Below are 21861 nucleotides of genomic sequence, written 5' to 3' on the forward strand. Positions count from 1 at the left end.
TATCATGCAGCTAGCCATACCTGAGGAATATCAAAAAGACCTAGGCCAGGAACACTGTCATGGCTTCATCAGTTAAGGGAGTCAGGGTTTTTTTAAATGAAATTAAGGAATTCAGAGAATCACCCTTGCAGATTTACAATGTTGCTTTAAAAAAATTTAGCAGGGGCTAAAAGTTGATGGCATGAAGAAATGCCAACAGGGCTGGTGGTGCCTACCTCAATCTCAGCATTCAGGAAAGAAAGGAAGATGTTCTCTGAGTTTAACTCAATTTGTAGACTAGCCAGCCTAGTCTACAAATTGAGTTCTAGGCCAGGGCTACACAATGATACGCTGACTTCAAAAAAACAAAGAAACAAACAAACAAAAAACATTCAAGAAAATGAATGAAGTCCACAGTGCCCCAAGGTGGGCACAGAGTCTTCACCCTCTCATTCCGCCTAGCTGCATAGAAGTAAGGGCTGATGGTAGAGGATGGCTGGTGTTGTATTCTTCAGAATAAGCCTCTAGACCAAGGGATGAGTTGCTGGGGGGGGGGGGGATTTGTTTGTTTGTTTTTGTTTTTTCTGGAAATACTACAGTTAGAGTTCAGAATGAACATTAATTTGCTCATTCATTGAATACCTGTTTGTTTAGTCCCAAAAGCTGATGTCTTAGAAGCATTTCTGAAAAAGACAAAGCACATCACCAAGAGAAGCAAAATAAAATCCCTTCAGAAACAATACATAAACAAGTGAAGATACCACTAAAAATGTCAAATGTGGAAGGAGACAGAATAAAGGAGTAATCAACCTGAAATGTGCTCATAGGAAGGAAACTGAAATTGCTTAAGTTTGTTAGTGTCCACATTGTTGACATTTTAGACTAGGGAATTCTTTGTTGTGGGAGGAGATCTTAGTTTGGGGATATTTAGCCAGTTACTGAACTCTATCCCTAGATGACAGAAGGAACAATTCCCTAGTAAATTCAGCAACTCAAAATGTCTTGAGATATTACTAGACATCCTCCAGATAAAGTCACCCCTGATGAAGATCCACTGCTCTAACCCAGTTTCTCTGTCTTTCTAGCTTTTTTATTTGTGTTCAGAAGTTTATCAACAGACAAATCCCAAAGATTCCCGAAGTTTGGGGAAAGACATCTGGAATATTTTCCTAGAGAAAAATGCGGTAAGGCTGTCATGGGTTAGATTACAATTCTATACTCTGCATCACAAGCAGAGGAAAACAAAAGAAAATATTCAAGCCAAGTAGAGACAGGTTGTTTGTTTTTTGTTTTTAAACGAAAGTGTGTTTCTGGGATGGTTCCCACTCATCTTGAATGGGTACTTTCAGGGCTGCTTCCTCCTGGAGGAGCACCTTCTGTCAGCTTCCTTCTCCTCCTGTGGGCTGACAGGACAGTGAAGCAGCCAACACACAACGCTACTGTTCATGCACGGCTGACGACCCTGGGGATTCTATAGCGTCCTGGGAATTTCACATCATAAAGTAGGAATCACGGCTCTGTATCAGGCATGCTTCTCCTGTTTCCTCTTCTGGAGAGGGATGAGGGAGCCTTTGCGAGGTGCATGTTCTCATAGGGGGTCATCACCACCAGAAAGTTAGAGACAGGCTTTTAAAGACCTTTGCTCTCTAAGAAATTAGGATCCCTGGGTTCTGTTCCTACCTCTCAAAGATCTTTCTCTCCTAGGGCTGGAGATGGCTCAGTGGCTAAGAGCATACATTGCTCTTCCAGGGGACCAAGGTTTGGTTCCCAAACACCCACATAGTAGCTCACAAACATCTGTAGCTACAGTTCCAGGTGATATAACACCTCTTCTGACCTCCATAGACACTAGCCACCCACATGTTGCACAGACATACACACAGGCAAAACACCTAAACACATAAAATAAAATATTTTAATTTAAAGGATTTATCTCCTCTGTATGTCTCTTTAGTTCCACATACAGAATGTATACTACCTTTCTTCACATGACCCAAAGGGGTCATCAAATGACCCTTTCACAGGGGTCACCTAAGGCCATCGGAAAACACAGATATTTACATTGCGATTCATAACAGTAGCAAAATTACAGTTATGGAGTAGCAACAAAAAATAATTTTATGGTTGGGGATCACCACAGCATAAGGAATTGTATTGAAGGGTCAAAGCATTAGGGTGGTTGGGAACCACTGAGATGGAGGGTTCTAACCACTCTCCAGATCTTGTCTGCCTTTCCTTACCTGGGTGAAGAGACGGGCCCAAGAACATCAGGTGATCTGGATCAGTGAGGCAAGGAAAGATCCAGCTAGACTTGCAGTCATTCCCTAAAGGAGGAGTCGAGAGGGAAAGCCTGTAGTGTGGGGGAAGAGCGAGCCTCTCTGCATCTGAACTGGGTTCTCCAGGAAGTGTCAGGATCCCACCTGGAGCATCTGCCTGCAGTTGACATTCCTTATCTTAACTTTATAATCTGATCAACCAAACTAATTCCAACATGATTTTATCTTGTCACAGTTAGCTACTAGGGCTAATGAGGTTGAGAAATTTGGTTTTCCTCAGTGTTTTACATTTACTGCCTTCAGTGTATCTCAAGTAGATTAGAGCTGCCAAGTACTCTCTGCCATCATTTATAAAACCTATCAATACCTAGCCATGTGGCAAAAGAGTTAAGGGTACATGCCAGAGTCTTATACTAAGTGCAGAGCTAGGTGACACATACCCGGTTTCCGCTGGTAGCAAAGAAGAGTCTAGCAGCTAATTTAACAGTGGTCCAGTTTTAGAACGTGCCATTCTATATTCCATGCTTCAGAGTAAACAACCACGGGGTCACCCTTAGAACACAGTATCAACTTGTCTTATAAACTCATGTGCCGTTTCCCAAAGTCCTAGCCTAGAATTCAAATCCAGCAGAGAAAAGGGGGAAGGGTTGGTGGAGACAAGAGAAAAAAAATAACATTATCAGGCCCTGTGTACCTGCGTACTGTCAGTCTGCTTGGTGCTTGCAAACTCATTACCTGCCCCCACTCTTGTTTTTGTAGCCTCTCAGAGTGAAGATCCCTGAGATATTGCAGGCTGAAATCGGTGAGTTGATTCATGGGTCAGGTTGCCTTTTTTACTGCCTTTCTTATACTAAACACTCGGGAAACACCAGAGAAAGACATAGTCCCTGTCCCTGGGTAACTGTCCTCTACTAAGGGACAGAATCCATAGATGGTTACTACAAAACACTTCACACTTAGAACATGCTTGATTAGATACCACCGAGAACTCTCTCTGTCCTGACATAGGAAGATACTGGATTAGAATTAGGAGACATATGCTCATTTCTGCCAGCTTTCCATGGGACCTCTGAACCTTATCTTGTAGGCTCACTTGTATGAAAAGAAAATTAGACTTAACCAGGGACAGATTGCTGAAGGTAACATGTAAAATTACAGAGACCAAGCCTTATTCCATCCTACCTGCTAAATCAGAACCTCTGGAATATTGATTTTTGTTTTTTGTTTGTCTTACTATTTTTTTTTTTTTATTTTACATGTCCATCCCAGTTCCCTCTCCCTCCCATCCTCCCATGCCACTCCCCAACCCTCCGCTCCCATTCCCCACCACTCCCCAGGGAGGGTGAGGCCTTCTAGGAGGGATCATCAAAATCTGTCACATCGTTCTGGGTAGGGCCTTGACCCTCCCTCATGTCTCTAGGCTAAGGGAGTATCTCTCCATAGGGAATGTGCTCCCAAAGTCTTGTGCACCAGGGATACATCCTGGTTCCACTGTCGAGGTCCCATAGACTACCCAGGCCTTCTAACTGAGATGCACGTTCAGGGTGTCTGGGTCACTGCTATGCTGGTTTCTCAGCTATTAGTCTCGAGTCCATGAGCTCCCCCTTGTTCAGGTCAGCTGTCTCTGTGTGTTTCTGCAGCCTGGTCTTGACACCTTTGCTCATCACTTCTCCCTCTCTGCAACTGGATTCCAGGAGTTCAGCTCAGTATTTAGCTATGGGTTGGAATACTGTTTTGAGAGGACTTTTCAGTTGATTGATTCTAGGAAGCTGAGTTCCATAACAAATGCCAGGAGTTGGAGTGAGGACCAAGGACTGGATGATAATGCTGTTCCTTCCAATTGCAGAATAATTGAGGCTGTGTAAAGAAGATACCATCTTGGAGCTGAGGATGCAGCTCAGCTGGTAGAATGCATGCTTAACATGCACTAAGCCCTGGGTTTGGTCCCAGTACTCCATAAACTAGGTGTAGTGGCACACCTCTAATCCTAGCATTCAGGAGGTAGAGACAAGAGGATCGGAAGTTCAAGATCATTCCTAGCCACATTACCTCAGGCTGGGGAGGCCAGCTCCTAGAACTGGACCAAGGTAGCAGAAAGAATGCCTTTAGAGCAGCAGAAAAAAATTCTTTGCTAAGGGTTAGACTTTTCTATCTGAGGGTAAATAAGGAAACATGTTTCTGATGGTAACTTTCTCTTTTGCTCCATCTTGAATAATCTCTCTTTCTTGACAGTCTCTTACACAGTTACATCTCTACATACAGTTTTGTCTCTTTTCTCCACACCTCTTGTATGTACACTTCTTCTCTCTACTCTTACATTTCTTCACACATCTGCTATATCTCTCCTATATCATTTACTCACTCACTTATTCACTCACACATATGCTCACATTCACACACATTCTCTCATTCATTCACTTATTTACTGACCTCCTTCTACATCTCTCACACTTCTCCTCTAACAGCAAAGCCTCTGAACAAATATGAATCACATTTCCAGGATCACACAGCACTTCTTGAGTAAACGATAAGGAATACAACTATACTAATCACACAGTTTCTCTCAGACTAGAGAGGTCACACTGACTGGGCATGGTGAGTTAAGTAAGCAATAACTTAACTTAGCGTTGAAATCCAGGACATAAACACTAAAACAGTTGACTAGACCTTGAGTGGTCAGGAGTACGTGCAGAAAGTCAGTTACTGCAGGGGGTTACGTCTACCAAAGTTGCTTCATCCCTGACCTTGATTCATCAATAAACACCTGGAACTTGTCCTTGTGTATTCGTATCCAGAGGCAACCAATCTTCTTTGAATTTGCTCTAAAGTCTAAAATCAACTAAAGGTGTAAAAGGCTGTCTTTGTAGCTGAGAATTTTCCTGTGTAAGTCTGAGTAATGAAAAAATATCTTAGTATTATTTCTATTCATCACAATTATACATCTGAAGTAGAAATCATCTTCCTGACTATCCACAGCTATGTGTGTGTCTAGTGGATGGAATAGGAATACACACTCATACACACAAAATAAGTAAAATATATTTTTAATTGGATAAGAAAAAAAGATGTTAACTGGGTGGAATTCAGGCCTCCACCGCTTTCAGATTAATGTTCCAGAAAGCCAGTTTTTCCACCCAGCATCACAGGATGCAAAAACCATTTGAGGCGTTCAAAAGTTATCTCCTCCTCCCCCAGCACCCACTTACTCTGCCTTCCCTGCTCTCCTACTACAGACCTGCGCCTGCGGAATGGTGAGGACCCTCGAAGTGTTCTCTGTGAAGCTCAGGAGGCAGTCATGCTAGAGATCCAGGAACAGATCAATGACTATAGGTTTGTAGAGCCCTTCAGTGTTCTGTGTGCCTCTGAGTGTGTATCTGAATTTCCCTTTTTGTGTACACACATGTTCAGTATGATACTTGTTTCCTGTTGTATCTCTGGTGTAGATCAAAACGCACTCTGGGGCTGGGCAGCCTCTATGGTGAAAATGACCTGCTAGACCTGGATGGGGACCCTATTCGAGAGCGCCAAATGGCTGAGAAGCAACTGGCTGCCCTCGGAGACATCCTGTGAGTATTCGACTTTACTGTTACCCTTGAGCTTCCCAGTCAGATCGGCAGATCTTGTAGGACTCTTCTCTACCTTCTACTTCTTGAATGATCTCTTTCACCAAAAAACAGGTGACACTGATTTCTTGTGCTGCAGGCCCCACTTTCAAGCCTAGAGCTGCTGACAGTTCACTGCTGGTTGTGACAATACAGGGCTCCAAGAGCTTTCTGCTTCCCTTTTCTAGCCCTTTCTTGGTCTTTCTCCTTCTTTTCCTCTGAGTTTATGGCTGATACTAGAGTGAGACTGCACCCCTGCCCCGGGAGTGAAGTGTCTTCAGGAAGTGGTCACACTGACTTAAGGGAAGCAGCCATGTTTTCACAAACACAACAGAAAACAACTAGAGCACCTTCCTGGGAGCTTTGGGACAGCTGCTCCTGCTGTGCTTCTCCAGTTATGAGTGTGACTGTTACAGATCTGGAGCTGCAAAGGTACCCTGACTTAACGAGAACCCAGGCTATACCTACAGTCGTAATAGGACAGCTCTGGCGGGTAGAGCCACAATAGGAAGCTCTAGAAGCTGGGGCTGTAATAGGACAGCTCAGCTCTGGAGGGAAAGGAATCTTGACTTGTCAGGAAGCCAGGCTATACCTAGAGCCACAACAGGACAGCTCTGAATGGCTAGAGCTGCAATAGGAAGCTCAGCCCTGGAGGGAAAGGGATCCTTGACTTGTTGGGGAAGTCAGGTGATGGCTGAAGCTGGAGTGCAGTGGATGATGGTCTCCCTTAGGGTATAGCAATTAGAGAGAGCTAGTACAGCTGAGCTCTGTTCTGTTGCCCTAAAGGAACATCCTAGCAGAGCTATCCACAGCTTCTTCTGCTGCAGCCCAAGATGTTACTTCTGCTACAGTCTGCTAGAGGGGACAGAAATGTAGCAATCTCCTCTGGCTCCAGTGAAAAGTTGTTAGTTTTTTCTGCTCAGTCCCCTAAGGGATGTCTCAGCAAGTTTTTCAGCATGGCGAATAAAGATCTTCACTCAAGACTCTCTTGAGAGAGAGACTTGGGAAGGAAGAGTCCAGGAGAGTGGCTGCCTCTTTGCAGGGTGGGAAAGCACAACCAGCAACTGAGCAGGCAGAGGGGCTTATATAGAGCTTCCTAGGGGTGGAGTTTTCCCCGGGAGAAATTTTTCTGCTCAGAGATTAGATAGTTTAGTTGGTCAAGAGCAGAATTGGCTCTGGTTTCAAGGCCAAACTGTTTGCTTCCCTGGCCCTTTTTAGCTTTTTTGCTCTTATTTTCAGGGCTAAGGAGTATTTCTTTCACCATCTGTGGTCCTCTAGGGCCAACGTGTATTTCTTCGGCTCTGTTTTCAGAGTCGACCGAAGTGTTTTTCTTTGGTTCTGGGTTCAGAGATAAAGTGTTTCTTTCACTGGCTCAGGTTTGAGATCCAGGGTTTGTTTCTTTCACTGGCTCTGGGTTCAAAGCCAGAGTGGGTTTCTTTGGCTGGCCCTTTTACCCCACAACAGTATTGTTTTCTGTTTCTTGTTTGTTTTTAATTTGATTTTGTGTATTTGAATGTTTTGCCTGCATGTATGTCCATACATCATATCATGTACATGCAGTGCCCACAGAGGTCATAAAAGGGTGTCAGGTCCCCTGCAACTAGAGTTACAAACAGTTGTAAGCTACCATGTGTGTGCTGGGAATCAAACTGAGGTCCTCCAGAAGAGCAGCCAATGGTCTTAACCACTGAGCCATCTCCCCAGCCTTGGAGTCCCATTTTCTAAAGCATGATTTGAATCCCAGGGCAGAAGTAATGGCTAGACTTCTAAGCCTAGACAGCTTTTCTTTCTGGTATTGTTGCTGAATAGTGACCTTAGTCAATCTGTTCTGTCCCTCTGGGCCCCACCTACTAAATGACAAATGTTAGCATGGGTGACCTTGGTAGTCAATAACCTGAGCCTTTCAGTTTGGCATATATAAAATGTGCTTCCACTGTTTGCCGAACACTCCTACGGGAGGCATCTAGAGAGCAAAGTGGGGTTTATGTAATGATGAAAGGAGACAGTAGTATGTAAGAATTAAGTGGATTGGTGGTATGGTAGAGAGAGCAAGCACTGGGGGAGGAACTAGAACAGGACTGCAGATTTATATAGACTACTCCAGATGAGCTACCTGGAAAAACTAGTATTTAATCAGTTGAGGAGACTGACTAAAAATTACCCTTGACGTCTGGGAAAGAACACTGCAGACAGAAGAAGTCAGGTAGACCGTGCTCAACATTTGAGGAACAGTAATGAGACCAGTGTAGAAAGAACAGAGGAAAAGTAAGTGATGGAGCCAGGTAAGAGGAGGGGGCAGCAGTGGGGAAGATTGTAGTCTTGGCAAGTGAGGAGCTGTTGGAGCTGCAGGAGGCTGCACTGTGGGTAGAAGAGATGGGAAGCTAAGAAGTTCAGTTACAAGGCTCCCCATAGGAATCCCCACAAACGATAGTAAAGCAAGTGCCATGAAAGCTATGGGAAGAGATTAGCTCTTGGTGGAGTCAGTCACTCTAGGTGCAACTGATAACACAGGGAGCAGTTTTGGACATGTTAAGTCTGAGGTCTCTTTGACATACCAGTCTTCGGATCTGAAGAGACAGCTACTTGTGTGAATCTGTCATGTGGTGACAGAAATAGGCTAGCAGGAGCTTGGGTTACAGGTCAGTGGTGGAGCAGTTGCCTAACGAGCGCAAGGCCCTGGGTTCCAGCTCACTAAAAGATAAAAGATAGCCAAGCCTGGTGGTACAGGCCTATAAACCCAGCTACTTTGAGAGGCTGAGGTACTAGGAGGTGGTGGCGCACACCTTTAATCCAAACACTTGGAAGACAGAGGGTGATGGATCTCCATGAGTTCAAGGCCAGCCTAGTCAACAAAGTGAGTTCCAGGATAGTCAGGACTACATACACAAAGATATTCTGTCTTGGAAAAAAAGGGGGGGGGTGGCGGAGTGGCTGAGACAAAATTCAAGACTTCCCTGGGCTACTGAGTGAGTTTAAAGCCAAACTCAGTAGGACCAACATTTTATAAATAAATAAATACGGAGGATACAGCTCTGAGGTACACTGATTGCCTAACATGTGCAAGACCCTAGGTTCAATCCCCAGTATTAATCCAGTACTAATGAATAATAAAGAAAGAGGAAAAGAGATGTGGAGAAGGAGGGGAAGGCGGGATAGGAAGTCTGGATTAGAAAGAAAATCACACAGAAAGTATGGCCTTTGCAATCCAGCCTCCTGGCCTTCAGTTAGTAAGATGGCATGAATTACCTCTGGGATGCAAGCAGTGCCTTTTTGGAGATTCTAGGAACCCAGCTTACAATAGTTTTTATTTTAAAATAATGTAATTTGCTTTTAACAAATGGGAGCTTTCTTGTGGCTATTTTGAAAATTTAATGGATTATGTGTAAATAGCTTATAAAAATGTCTGGCCCATGGTAATACCCAAACATTGGTTGCTGCTGCCTGGATCCAGTCTCCAGGTTTCATCTTGTCCTCCTGATAACTTTGTGCTTTGACACAGAGAACAGAGATTGAATTTGCTGTGTCTCCCTTTGTGCTAGAAAGACGTCATTGTCATCATTGCCAGTTTAATCCTTGAGATTAAAGGCTCCAGATCTATGACCTTATATCCCCTACCAACCCTTCTTTTTCCTCCAAGAAATGACTTCCAACCTCTGCCCAGAGAATAGCCTGTCTCAAAGTCCAAGTCATCTGTTCTTTCATTACAGGTCCAAGTATGAGGAAGACCGGAGGTGAGCAAATCCATGGTGTGGTTCATTTGCGACGTTCAAGGTGGGAAGAAGTAGGGTTGAGTTCTCCTGTGCTCTTCATTTCTGCTACCCACAAGAAAGCTGTAACATTATAGGACACGAGTCTGTGCAAACTTAGTTCCCAGGCAGCTAACCATAGCATACAAGACTTAGAAGCTCCATATCCTCGATGCATAAGGACCACTGCTTGGTATATAGGTCTACTTCTTGGTGTGACAGGCTAGCCCTGAGCTCTTGATTTCCCAGACCTGCTTCTGTTTATCTAGCCACAATACCCTTGGGCCTCCCTTCCCACTTCTTTCCTTGAAGAGAGATTTCACCTCCCAAGAAAACAATGGTGCTAGAATCAGTCCGTGATGGTGGCACCAACAGAGAGAAAACATCTCCTTTCTTGGCACTTTTTTTTTAAAATCCTACATATTGGCCTTATTATTTTTTTGTTAGCCTAAAGTGTGTCTGCATTCCCTGCCTGCATACTCTGTGTAAGGGAAGAGATGGGCCACAAAGCCAAAGTGGAAGCACTACTGTACTAGCTCCCCAGAATAGATATCCGTCTACTGAATTGAGGGCCACATACACTTTGATCACAGAGCTCTGAACAGTTTCATTTGTGGCAATTAGAAGCGCCTTGGCGGTCCTTTCTTCTCTTTTTCTCCTTGTTCTCAGGGAGGAGGGTGGAGAAGGCACAATGCCTACTTTAAATACCCATGTGTGTATGGCTACAGACTTAACCTATCCTCTGGGCCTGATATTTTAGGAACTTTGTGTTCCCATCCCCTGACCATTATTCCTTCATGGGAAGAGAGTATTGCTTGGATTTCCTGTGGGAGCAATGAAGAGCTTTTGGCCAGCTTCTAACTGCCATCATGTCTAGCCACCCATACTTCTCTTTGAATATGTTTGCTCATAAGTATCCCTTTCCTTCTCCATGGGAGGACTGTGGGGATATTGTCCTGAGCTGAGTTTTGGTCCTTCAACTTTTTATTAGGAACCATTACTTGACCTTTCTGGTTCACATCACTCCTGTCTTCCAGTGCTCCCATGGACTTTGCTCTTAATACCTACATGAGCCATGCTGGGATCCGCCTTCGAGAGTCAAGACCTTCCAGCACAGCAGAAAAGGCCCAGTCTGCTCCTGACAAGGACAAGTGGCTACCCTTCTTCCCTAAGACCAAGAAGGTAACAGAACTGCCCTAGAACATAACTGACTTGGAGCAGTCCTCCATGCTGAGATAGGACAGGAAGGCCATTCTCAGCTTTCCAGCTACATCCCCCTGCTTTCTCTAGCTCCGACCGTAGGTAGAACATGTTCGTTAGGGGGTAAACCTGAGTCAGCTTTCCAGTCACTTATTTAAGGCCAGTCTTGGGAAGAGGCAAGAGTGATTAGCATTCATGTCTGAGTGTTGGAACCACCTCCAAACTAGTGTCCCCTGTCTCAGCAGAGCAGCAATTCCAAGAAAGAAAAGGATGCCTTGGAGGACAAGAAGCGAAACCCCATCCTCAGATACATTGGGAAGCCCAAAAGCTCTTCTCAGAGCAGTGAGTATTTGGGAGAATAAAAACCTTGGCTATTCTTTGGTAGAGCACTGAGCCCTTCACCTACACAGGAAGTAGAGGGGCTTGCTGTGTTTCTGGAAGCCAAGGCTTAAACTCATGGCTTCCTCATAGTACTGCTGCTGTCTCCCCCAAGCTACATCTAGGGCAATCTCATTGAGGTGAGGTGAGTGCCTCAGAGCCTGTGGGGGTAGGGTTGAGGGGTGGGACTTACCCTCAGGTCTTAGTCTGGGAACTAGGAAACAGTTCTGTGGAAGAGCTTCTACATTGGAAAGACTGCCCCGCCTTGTCTTGTCCCTGGGATTTGTGTACACTCCTGTGATTTTGTGTTTTGGCCCTTGATGAGGGGTTTGAATGGACTGTTAAAGTAGAACTGGCAGGGATAAGAGCAAGCTCCATGATACCATCAGTCACTAAAACTGATGATCCCTCCATTGGTTCCTCATCAGTCGTGTGTCGTATGTCTAGAAACTGTCAGTATTTTCAATCCTGAGTTTCAGTGGCAATCTGAATAGTATTTTGGCCTGCATTGGACTTGATGATGTTGGGGATGGGAGGATGAAGGGACTCTTGAAGGTCTGTTTTGTTTTTTTGTTTCTACATTTTCATTTTCTAGCTTTAGACATTTTTATTTTGACTCTTGCAACGTTAAATTGACTTTTCATGGTTTACTTTTGTTTTTGTTTGTTTTTCTTTTAGCATTTCATATTCCCTTGTCCTCTGTGGAAGGTAAAAGGACCATTTTCTTTGGGTTTATCTTCTCGTTAGCATCAATTTTCCACCTCCGAGGTTTTGCTGTCCCTTTTCCATCTGGTCCTATCCTTCCTCTCTCCTTTTCTTCTCTCCATCTCTTATGTATTCCTCCTTTCTGCTACAGGGTCTCTGTGGCACAGACTGCTGGGGTCTCTCATCTCCCCTGTGTTAGCTGCCACACCTTTTTACCTTACCTGGTTTCTTCCAGGTGGGAACCCCCTTCCCCCGGCTGGGTTTCCTTGAGGTTCTGACAGAGGCCAGTCTTCTTGGCTGCAGCCTCCCTGTGACTGTAGCCCTTGCTCTTTAAGGTGTGTTAGCTAGCCCCGTTGTTGCTGTAACAAAATATCTGAGGAAGTGTTTTCTGGGTTAATAGCCTCAAAAGTTTCAGTCCATAATCACTTGGATCCATTGCTTTGTGGAATGGTAAGAAAGTACATTATAGCTAAGCAACACACCTTTAATCCCAGCACTCAAGGCAGAGGCAGGAGAATCTCTGTGAGTTCAAGGCCAGCCTTGTCTACAGCATGAATCTCAGAACAACCAGGGCTACACAGAGAAACCTTGTCTGGGGGGGAAAAGAGGAGGGGAGAGAGAGAGGGAGAGAGAGAGAGAGAGAACATTGTAGCAGCAGTGTGTGGCATGTGGCAGAGGTATGAAGCAAAAAAAAAAGGTGCTAAGGTGCAGGTGTCTTTTTCAAGGGCATTGCCTCTCCTTGTGACCTCCTTCTAAGTAGACTAACACCTCCTCAAACTCTTTAACCACCTCCCAATCCCACCATTAGCTGCGACCTAGCCGTCAACATGTAAGCCTTTGGGAGACTGTGTATGTGCAGGAGACCCTATTAGACTGCAGTGTGTCCTACAGGGTGATAGAAATAGGAATGCCTTGGGGTTTCATTGACAATAAAAATAATTTTTTTCAGTTTTTGTCTAATTAAATTACAAGTTATTAAATTACAATTACAAAGAAAAAATGTATTTTTTTCTTTTATCATTTTCTGTATTCCTGCTTAGGCTCTTCAATGTAGTGAAGGAGGATGTTGAGTTGGAAACCAGACTGAGCTACATAGTTGAGTCAGTAAAGAACTTGCCACAAAAACATGAGAACTTGAATTTGATCGCCTATACTCATAAAACTGCCAGATGTGTTGGGGTTGGAGAGATGCTCAGTGGCTAAGAGCACTAGCTGCTCTCCCAGAGAGAGGATCCAAGTTTGATTCACAATGCACTTGAGTTCCAGGGCATCTGAGGCCCTCTCTGGTCTCTACTGGCAATAGGCACAAAGTGGTGCAGAGATATACATGCAGGCAGAGCACCCATACACATTAAATAAATAAAGTTTCTAAAAGCCAGGTATAGCGGTATGCATGTGTAATCCCATCAGGAGGAGGACACAGAGGGCTCACTGACCAGCTGAATCAGCAGACTCCACATCTTTGAGATCATATTGGGGAAGGTAGTCATTTCTGAGGAACATCATTCAAAGTTAGCCTACACTGCAAAAACACACACTTCAAAAACAGTATTTGATGTAGGGCTTTGGAGGTGGCTCCGTAGAGCACATGATTAGCATGTCCTGGCTTTGATCCCCAGGATAGCAAAAAATATAATAAATCATACATATTAACCCATAAGAAACTTACAGCCTATCTCAAAATGTCACAGGATCAGGCAAGTTTATTTCCATCGGTGAATTCCATGTATATACAGTTAAATGATATTTTCAAATTATATATGGTGACTTATTTCTATAAATAACCCTAGAACTTGGGAAGTAGAAACAGGAGGATTAGGAAATCAAGGTCAGCCTCAGCTATATACTGGGCTACATGAGATCTGTCTCAAAAAAAAATGTTTTGTAGGTTCTACAGTAGTTTGTACATGGAAAGAGAACAATGGAATTTCTGTTACTAGAATTCATTTTTTGTAAAAATAGCATTTTAAAATAGTATCTTCGGACTTATTTTAAGTTACTGTAACATATCATGAAAAAAAATTCTTAAAAAAAAAGTTTTGCCTGGTGGTAGTGCTACATGCCTTTAATCCCAGCACTCAGGAGGCAGAAGCAGGCAGATCTCTCCGAGTTCGGGACCAGCCTGGGCTTCAAAGAGAGTTCCAAGACAGGCTCCAAACGTACAGAGAAACTCTGTCTCAGAAAACTTTAAAAAAAAAAAAAAGTTTTAGTGTTGGAAAAACAAAAGAATAGCCCTGAAATCCAGGCATCATCATCATTGGAACTAAGTTACTCTACCATTGAACTGCATTCCCAGCTCCAGGCTCATAGATGCCAAAATATGTTTCTCACTTAGCATGCCAAGGAAAGTATGAGGCAACAGCAGGTTGTAACGGGATAAGCAGTTCCCTGAAGAAGCTTGCTTTGTGCAGCTTGGGAGAACACAAATGCCCAAGGTGGAGTAAGGTTGCTGAGCTCAAGAGAACAAGATAAAGATGCCAAGGTCTACATGCTCTCTTTTTTCAAGATTTTTTTTATTATTTTTTTTTTTTTTAATTGTATGCGTGGGTATGTGCACGGGAATTCGGTCAGGGGAGTTGAATCCCCAGGAGCTGCCTGATGTGGCTGCTGGCAAGCATACCGTTCCAGTGGGAGAGCAGTGCACACTGTTACCATGCTGGGCCTCTCCACCCCATGCCCTCCACGTGCTCCTTAATTTACATTTTATCACACTTGATGTGATTTGGCCTTCTAAAATCCCTAAGACATACAACACCCACTACTAGAAAGGCTCAATTGACACTTGAAATCATCAACTATTACCTGTTTGTCTGGTTGCTAGTAACATAATTCATGGGGGGAGGGGACAGCTATAGAAGTCAAAGGTCAACCTCAAGTGTCAGTCCTCATGAGAAATCCACCTTGCTTTGGGGGATGATCTCTCTCACTAGGATCTGCTAGGCAGGCTGTCTCCATCTTCCTAGTACTGAAATTACAATCATTTGCCACCACACTGATGGGAGAGGTCATTCTGTATGTTTCTCATACTGGTTAATAATAAAGCACTGTTGGCCAATAGGAAAGGAAGATAGGAGGGACTAGGAGACAAGGAGGAAAGAGGAAGTAGTAAGGAGGAGCCAAGATGGAGAGTCTGAAGACCTGGCTTTTTATGTGGGTACTAGGGATTCAACTGGTCCTCACATCTGTGCAGCAAGCACTTCAGTGACTGAACTATCACCCCAGTTGACATAATTCACTTTTTTCTTAGTTCCATTGTCATTCAGAGACTGGAGGAAAAGGAGGGAGCAAAGTCTACTAGTGAAACTTGGCTGGGTTAAAAATGTACTCCTTTCCGTTTTCCCATTATGCTGAGTTACTCAGCTATACCAGATCTCAGGGCTACATCTGCTTTTTGCCACAGCCACACTCTGTGCAGAGCACACCTAGACATTTTTCAGGTAGCCCATGAGATAGGAGTAGTAGATTCTGCCTCATGCTGTCAGTTATAGGATATCCCTACTAGGTTCTAACATAATCACCCAGACAAGTCCTTCATGGGTACACAACAGATCATCAAGTCTGTAGTGACCCCCAATCCAGATACATATTCAGTCTAAGACAGGTCCTAGACAAAGCAAGTGATGGTAACAGCCCCTATTAAACATACACCCAGCCACTTACTTAGAAAGTCTGAGAAAGGGGCCACCCTAGCCATCTACGCCAAGGGTGGGGCTGCGGTGTAGAAGAGAATAGACAAACCAATAATTTTGTTCTCTCAGACTTGGGAATCTTCCTGAGAAAGTCATATTTTTGTGACAAGGGGGTCTTTTTGTTCTTATTGTTTTGAGATGGGGTTTCTCGGTGTAACAGCCCTATGTGTCCTGGAACTAGCTCTGTAAACCAGGCTGGCCTCAAACTCACAGAGATCTGCCTGCCTCTGCCTCCCTAGTGCTGGGAACAAAGGCGTGCACCACCACTGCTCGGTGAGGAGGTCTATTATAGACAAGGAATCTATATTGTACATTTAAAGTCAGTCTCGTTTACTTACCCTGCCTCCACCCTCTACCCAAGCCCTGCTCTAACCTCACACGACTCAGTTTTGTCTTGAAGATGAACTCCGTATTGCCTCACTGGCTCCTAGATGCTGGCCTTAGTCTGAGTCCCCTTTGCAGGGTTTCCATGTATTATGTCTTAATGTCTCCTCACTCTGCCCCTTGCTTGTTCTTGAACAAGACTAGCTCCTAAGCTGTCAGCTTGGCGAAAGGGCTGAAGTTCAAATATCAGAGTAATATGTTACTTCTATTCCTAAGAGATCACCTCTCACCGATTCTTTCATGATGGAGCTCAAAGCAGGCCAGGGGAATGGGATGGAGAGTTGTGGGCAGCACATGAAAGTGATAGTAATTTTAAAAGGGCCTGAGATTTGGCAACATGGACAGACTCCATGTAGGCGTGATTTCCGTCTTCCTGGCTTTTTTTTTTTTTTTTTTTTTTTTTTTTTTTTCTCTTTTTAAAGACATGCTGTGTGACTTAAGGAAAATGTAGTCATTGTTTTCAGGTAGAGTGTAAAAGAAGAGACCTAGAAAGGGAGAGTGTCCAGCCAGGACTAGGCCAGGTCCCCTACCCTATCTTCTGGTCCCATGCTGTCCTCATCTATGCGTATTCATTGCTCTGTCTTCTGGGCTAGAGGGGAATAAGGGCCCTGGAACAGAAAGCATAGTACCTTCCTTCTCTTTTTGCCTGCAGTTAAGCCAGGCAATGTGAGGAACATCATTCAGCACTTTGAGAACAGCCATCAGTATGATGTCCCAGAGCCGGGGACACAACGACTCTCAACAGGAAGCTTTCCTGAGGACCTGCTGGAGAGTGACAGGTAGCTGGAGCTGGATGGGGCCCACCAGCTGCCCATACTTGGAGCATGGGCAGGCTTCGGCACGAGGGTTTAATTCCCACTGCCTTGCTCCTCTCCACTAGACTGTGAGGTCGCAAGTAGAGCCTGTGCACCCTAGTAGCTGCAGAAAGCATAATGTATTGGGAATTAGGCCAGTGGAAGATCATGAAGGCACCCTTCATGTTGACACCCAAACTACTAAGCAGTTAGATCCCTAATTGGAGCTGGATTATATTATCCAGCTGCCAATCAGGAAGTACTTACTGGGTGATGTGGATACGGGACTTTGGAGGGAACAGAGGGAAGTCTTGGAAAATAAAAGGCCCAGAGAGGCACAAGAAACTCTTTGCCTATTAAGAAGAAAGCTTAAGCTAGGTAAGATGTCACACACCTTGAATCCCACCCAGCACTAGGGAGGCAGAGGCAGGAGGATCTCTGTGAGTTCAGGTCATCCTGATCTACCTGGTCTACCTTGTCTCTGAAATAATAATAATTTTTTAAAATGCTTAAAAAGGAGTTTCTGCTGACACTTTTAAAGACAAGCAGTAACTGGGAATGAGTCATCCATCTCAGCAGACCGTAGAGTCAGTTGGCTCAAGACAGTTGATTCTTCCCATCAAAAAGAGGAGGAGGGCAGGCGTGGTGACACATGTCTGTAATCTCAGCATTCCACAGACTGAGACAGGAGGATCACTGGGAGTTCAATGCCAGCCTAGTCTACAAAGTAAGACTCCATCTCACGAAGGGTGGGGACAGGGTCGGGGATGGTGCTGTATAATTTTCTGCATTTCTGTCAGGTATCAGGTTCTAAACGAGGATGTTTGTGTGGTTTTAACACATGCTCTAGGATTTCCTTGCTCCTGACTGGCATGGCAGCAGTCAAGCCATGCTGCAGCCAACTTTAAAATAAAAATTGCCTCTAGTCAGGAATGTCTGTGCAGAGTCCTCAAGTTATCCCTGAGGTACAGTACTGCAACTTTTTGTACAGGAAAATAATCCTATTGTACAATCAAGTTTGAAAGCCACTGAGGAATAGTCTGAAGGCGGTGGTGTAGATAGTCTAGTCATTTTGCCTTTGAAATAACTATCAACTCAAAGTCAGACAGTCTTACTTGAATGCAAGTTTATTCTTTCTATTCTATATTAGCCCTCATAAATTTAATATATGTCAAAGGATTTAGCCATAGTAAGTTAAGTTGACAAAAATTTTGGTACAGTAAACTTGAGATTTGCACTGTGGAGAGAAGTTGAGTTCTAACAATTGTAGGTAAATTAGATAGAAATTATGTAATTATGACAGGTGTGATAATTTGTATATGGCCAATATTCTAAGTTTGGGAGATGTCAATACCTTGAGAAAACATTTGAAACATTTACAGACTTGCACTCTTGGCCTTGATAGGTAGATTTGCTCTACCTAAGACAGATTGCTGTCGATGCTTGGCAGGTGTTGAGTGCTCAAGGGTTTTTCTAGGAAGTTACAAAGCTTTGTAGCCCTCTGACCCTACTGGAAGAGGTTTGTAGTACTGACTGAGGACACAGAAAACAATGTAAGTTGACCTGACTTAGAATTGTTCTCAGAGATTTCTGAGGGGTATGTTCAGGAGGACATCAGTTGTCAAGATGTTTGCAAACCCTGAAGACATTCAGGCCCTCAGAAGATGAGCTCTGTGTTGAACCCTCTGGCCTTTTTGAGAAAGTATAAATGAAGATTCAAGGTACTTGGATCCCTGTGGCAGCAGCCTGATTTACTATTAAGCACTCTGCAGACATCTCAAGGCCTTCTGTGGTTCCAGACGCAGAACAGGATATAGATTAGTAATAATGTCAACAAAGGACCGGCCCAGCAGGGCCTGGTGGTGCATCCAGGGGCATCTAAGGGTCAGAGATGCCATCTGTGTTGAGGCACGGCAGGTCTCAACAGAAATCAGTTCTCAGTTGTCATCATCTCACCAAGCCCTAAGGATGCTTGTCAGCCAAGCATGACAGCCAGGAATGAACCCCTGCCTACTGTAACCAAGCTCTGGAAGCATTTCCCTGGCCATTCCTCCCTGGGAAGGAAATAGAAGCTTAGGGAGGATGCTGTCAGAGTAGGAAAAGGAGAAATCTGCATCACAGCAGGAGAGTGAGAATACTATAGCATCATCTTCTGACAGACAGCCTGGGGAATTACAGAGCCAATGTAGGAACCCTAAGTATACCTCCCTCAAAGAGAATGTTGTCAAGGAAAGATCCATCTCAGAATCAGAGAAGAGAGTAGCTGGTCCAAAACAGGCAAGGTGTACTGGCCATGAGATGGCCTCCAGGGCAGTGGACCTTATGGCTTCTAGTGAAGGACTACGATATCCATGGGTCTTCTGAAAGGATCATGGTGTCTTAGGCATCTGGAGACACCACAGTCCTGATTCTCTTAGCCCAGCAATTCTCAACCTGTGGGTTGCAATCCCTTAGGGAGTTGAACAGCCCTTTCACAGGTGTCACTTATCAGATATCTTGCATATCAGATATTTTCAATTCATAGCAGTAACAAAATTACAATTATGAAGTAGCAATAAAAATAATTTTATGGTTGGGGGTCACCACAACATGAGGAACTGTATTAAAGGCTCGAAGCATTAGGAGAGTTAAGAACCACTGTCTTAGCTCCTGACTTCACCTTTCTGATAGCTCAAGGTGAAGAGAAACTACCCAGTAAGCCCACCGAGGAGAGCGGAGAGTCTGTAGAGCAGCCAGAGTGGCTTATCATTGTGCAGCTTCTGGACCCTCATGTTTGGGCCTTTCAGGGCCAGGTAGAAAACCTGTGGTATTAAGGCACCTTGGAGTGGGGATAATAGGTAAAAACTAGCCACAATGTCAGATCTCAAAGTTCCTGTTCCTCTCTGGCAGTTCACGCTCAGAGATTCGCCTGGGCCGCTCTGAGAGCCTCAAGGGCCGGGAAGAGATGAAGCGATCTCGGAAAGCAGAGAACGTGCCCCGATCCCGAAGTGATGTTGACATGGATGCTGCTGCTGAGGCCACTCGCCTTCATCAGTCAGCCTCATCCTCTGCCTCCAGCCTCTCCACCAGGTAAATAGCCTCCGTTGCTATTTAGTGTGATTAGATAAATGTTGTTGTTGTGTTGTTATTATTATTATTATATACAATATATTCAGAGTTGGTATTTTCTCCTCAGGTCCCTTGAGAACCCAACCCCTCCCTTCACACCCAAAATGGGCCGCAGGTGAGTGGTGAGCACTGTGGTACCTCTGTTTGGTATCTCTGTGGCACTTTCATACATCTAAGGGTGGCCAGATGTGCACCTCCATGGGCCTGGGACAAGCAGTTGGGTAGGAGAGTAGCAGACCACCTTGAATGTAACTTACCTACAAGTGAAGCTGAGCTCCCCATTTTCCCCAGGAGCATCGAGTCCCCCAGTCTGGGGTTCTGTACAGATGTTATCCTTCCCCATCTTCTGGAGGATGATCTGGGCCAACTGTCTGACCTGGAGCCAGAGCCAGATGTCCAAAACTGGCAGCATACAGTAGGCAAGGATGTGATGGCAGGGCTGACACAGAGGGAGATTGACCGGCAAGAGGTCATCAATGGTGAGAACCTGCCTTGCTTCCCTCTCTCCACTCATGCTTATGTGCATAGGAGAGATTCTCCATGGTCACCTCGTTTCTGGCCTTTGCCCAATGGTAGAGAAAAGCAACACTCTACTTCCCTAAAGAGCGGTATGGCGTGGGGACCAGGTAGTGACTGACTCTAGACCAGGGGTTCTCAACCCCTTTGGGGGTTACATATCAGATATCCACACTATAATTCATAACAGTATAAAATTACAGTTATGAGATAGCAACAAAATAATTTTATGGTTGGGGTCACCACAACCTGGGGAAGCATCAGGAAGGTTGGGAACCCCTGCTCTAGACACTTGGTGATCTTTTCCCCCTGCCTCTCCATGTCACAACCCCTGCTCAGAGCTGTTTGTGACAGAAGCATCCCATCTGCGCACACTCCGGGTCTTGGACCTCATCTTCTACCAGCGCATGAAAAAGGAAAACCTAATGCCTCGGGATGAGCTGGCGAGACTCTTCCCTAATCTGCCTGAACTCATAGAGATTCACAGTAAGGAGCCTGCGTCCCTTCAGTCTCCCTCTGCCACCTTCCACTCTATTTCAGTTTGGACCCCACCTCGATCCCCTAAGTAAATAACCCCACTACTTCTGAGAGAAGCTGATGGATAGCTTGAAGCCAGCCCTCCAGATCCAAAGTAAAGGCTTCCAGACTTCTCCATGGCACTACTGTCAAAAGTGCCTTTCCTCCTGGTTATAAGGTATCTAACAGTGTGGCTCAACCCCAGGCATTTCTGCTTCTTCCTTCTTACTACAGATTCCTGGTGTGAGGCCATGAAGAGGCTCCGGGAGGAGGGTCCCATTATCAGAGACATCGGTGACCTTATGCTGGCTCGGGTATGGCAAGGAGTTTGGAGGAAGCAAGATCCCTTTACCCAAGACTGAGGAATTTAACAGAGGAGGGGATAGTTAAGGGGCAGGGAGGGGTTGCTGTTCCTTGATGGGAGTGTGATACCTGGACCATGTCCCTTCTGCCTCTTTAGTTTGATGGTCCTGCCCGAGAGGAACTCCAGCAAGTAGCTGCTCAATTCTGTTCCTATCAGTCAGTAGCACTAGAGCTAATCAAGACTAAACAGCGAAAGGAGAGCCGGTTCCAGCTCTTCATGCAGGTATCCTGGGCTGTGTCTTAACCCTCCCTCAGCTGTGTCATGCTCACCAAAGATGATCTAACCTCATCAGGCCTCAACCTTACCTCCTCTTCTGAGGAGGGCACTTAGCAGTACCCTCTACCTACCCACATCACGCACACCAGTGCCGTAAAGCATTGCCTCTAGAGCCAAAGATGCCGTTGGTTGAGAAGTACTCTGGACAAGCAGGCAAAAGGCCTAGCTTGCCTACCAGCACTTGTGTGTACTTTTCTGTAAAATGGGAATGATACTGTCTTTCTGTTTTGACCATCTCTTCTTGACAACATCAACCCCTCCCTAAATGTTAAAGGAAAAAACTGCCACCATTTCCACGTGATCCGTCCAGGTTAGGACCTACTTGGCA

The 21861-nt window shown here is 44.9% G+C and overlaps 1 protein-coding gene across 13 annotated transcripts in view; it reads left to right on the forward strand.

Moving 5' to 3' along the window:
- Arhgef11 (Rho guanine nucleotide exchange factor 11) overlaps positions 1–21861 on the forward strand; it is a 114396-nt gene that overhangs the window by 82161 nt on the left and 10374 nt on the right. For 8 of the 13 annotated variants that reach the window (XM_051199012.1, XM_051199000.1, XM_051199009.1 and 5 more), the window contains 15 exons: positions 1065–1163; positions 3015–3057; positions 5489–5585; positions 5699–5821; positions 9565–9588; positions 10641–10785; positions 11046–11145; positions 11860–11889; positions 16612–16738; positions 19643–19822; positions 19929–19976; positions 20153–20340; positions 20717–20863; positions 21128–21207; positions 21354–21479. In XM_051199012.1, the coding sequence (XP_051054969.1) occupies positions 1065–1163; positions 3015–3057; positions 5489–5585; positions 5699–5821; positions 9565–9588; positions 10641–10785; positions 11046–11145; positions 11860–11889; positions 16612–16738; positions 19643–19822; positions 19929–19976; positions 20153–20340; positions 20717–20863; positions 21128–21207; positions 21354–21479 (1557 nt within the window). The remainder of the gene's footprint in view (positions 1–1064; positions 1164–3014; positions 3058–5488; positions 5586–5698; positions 5822–9564; positions 9589–10640; positions 10786–11045; positions 11146–11859; positions 11890–16611; positions 16739–19642; positions 19823–19928; positions 19977–20152; positions 20341–20716; positions 20864–21127; positions 21208–21353; positions 21480–21861) is intronic. The other 5 variants (XM_051199001.1, XM_051199008.1, XM_051199003.1 and 2 more) reach the window with 3 other exon arrangements.

The sequence above is a fragment of the Phodopus roborovskii genome, unplaced genomic scaffold (genome assembly GCF_943737965.1).
Source record: "Phodopus roborovskii unplaced genomic scaffold, PHOROB, whole genome shotgun sequence".
NCBI lineage: Eukaryota > Metazoa > Chordata > Mammalia > Rodentia > Cricetidae > Phodopus > Phodopus roborovskii.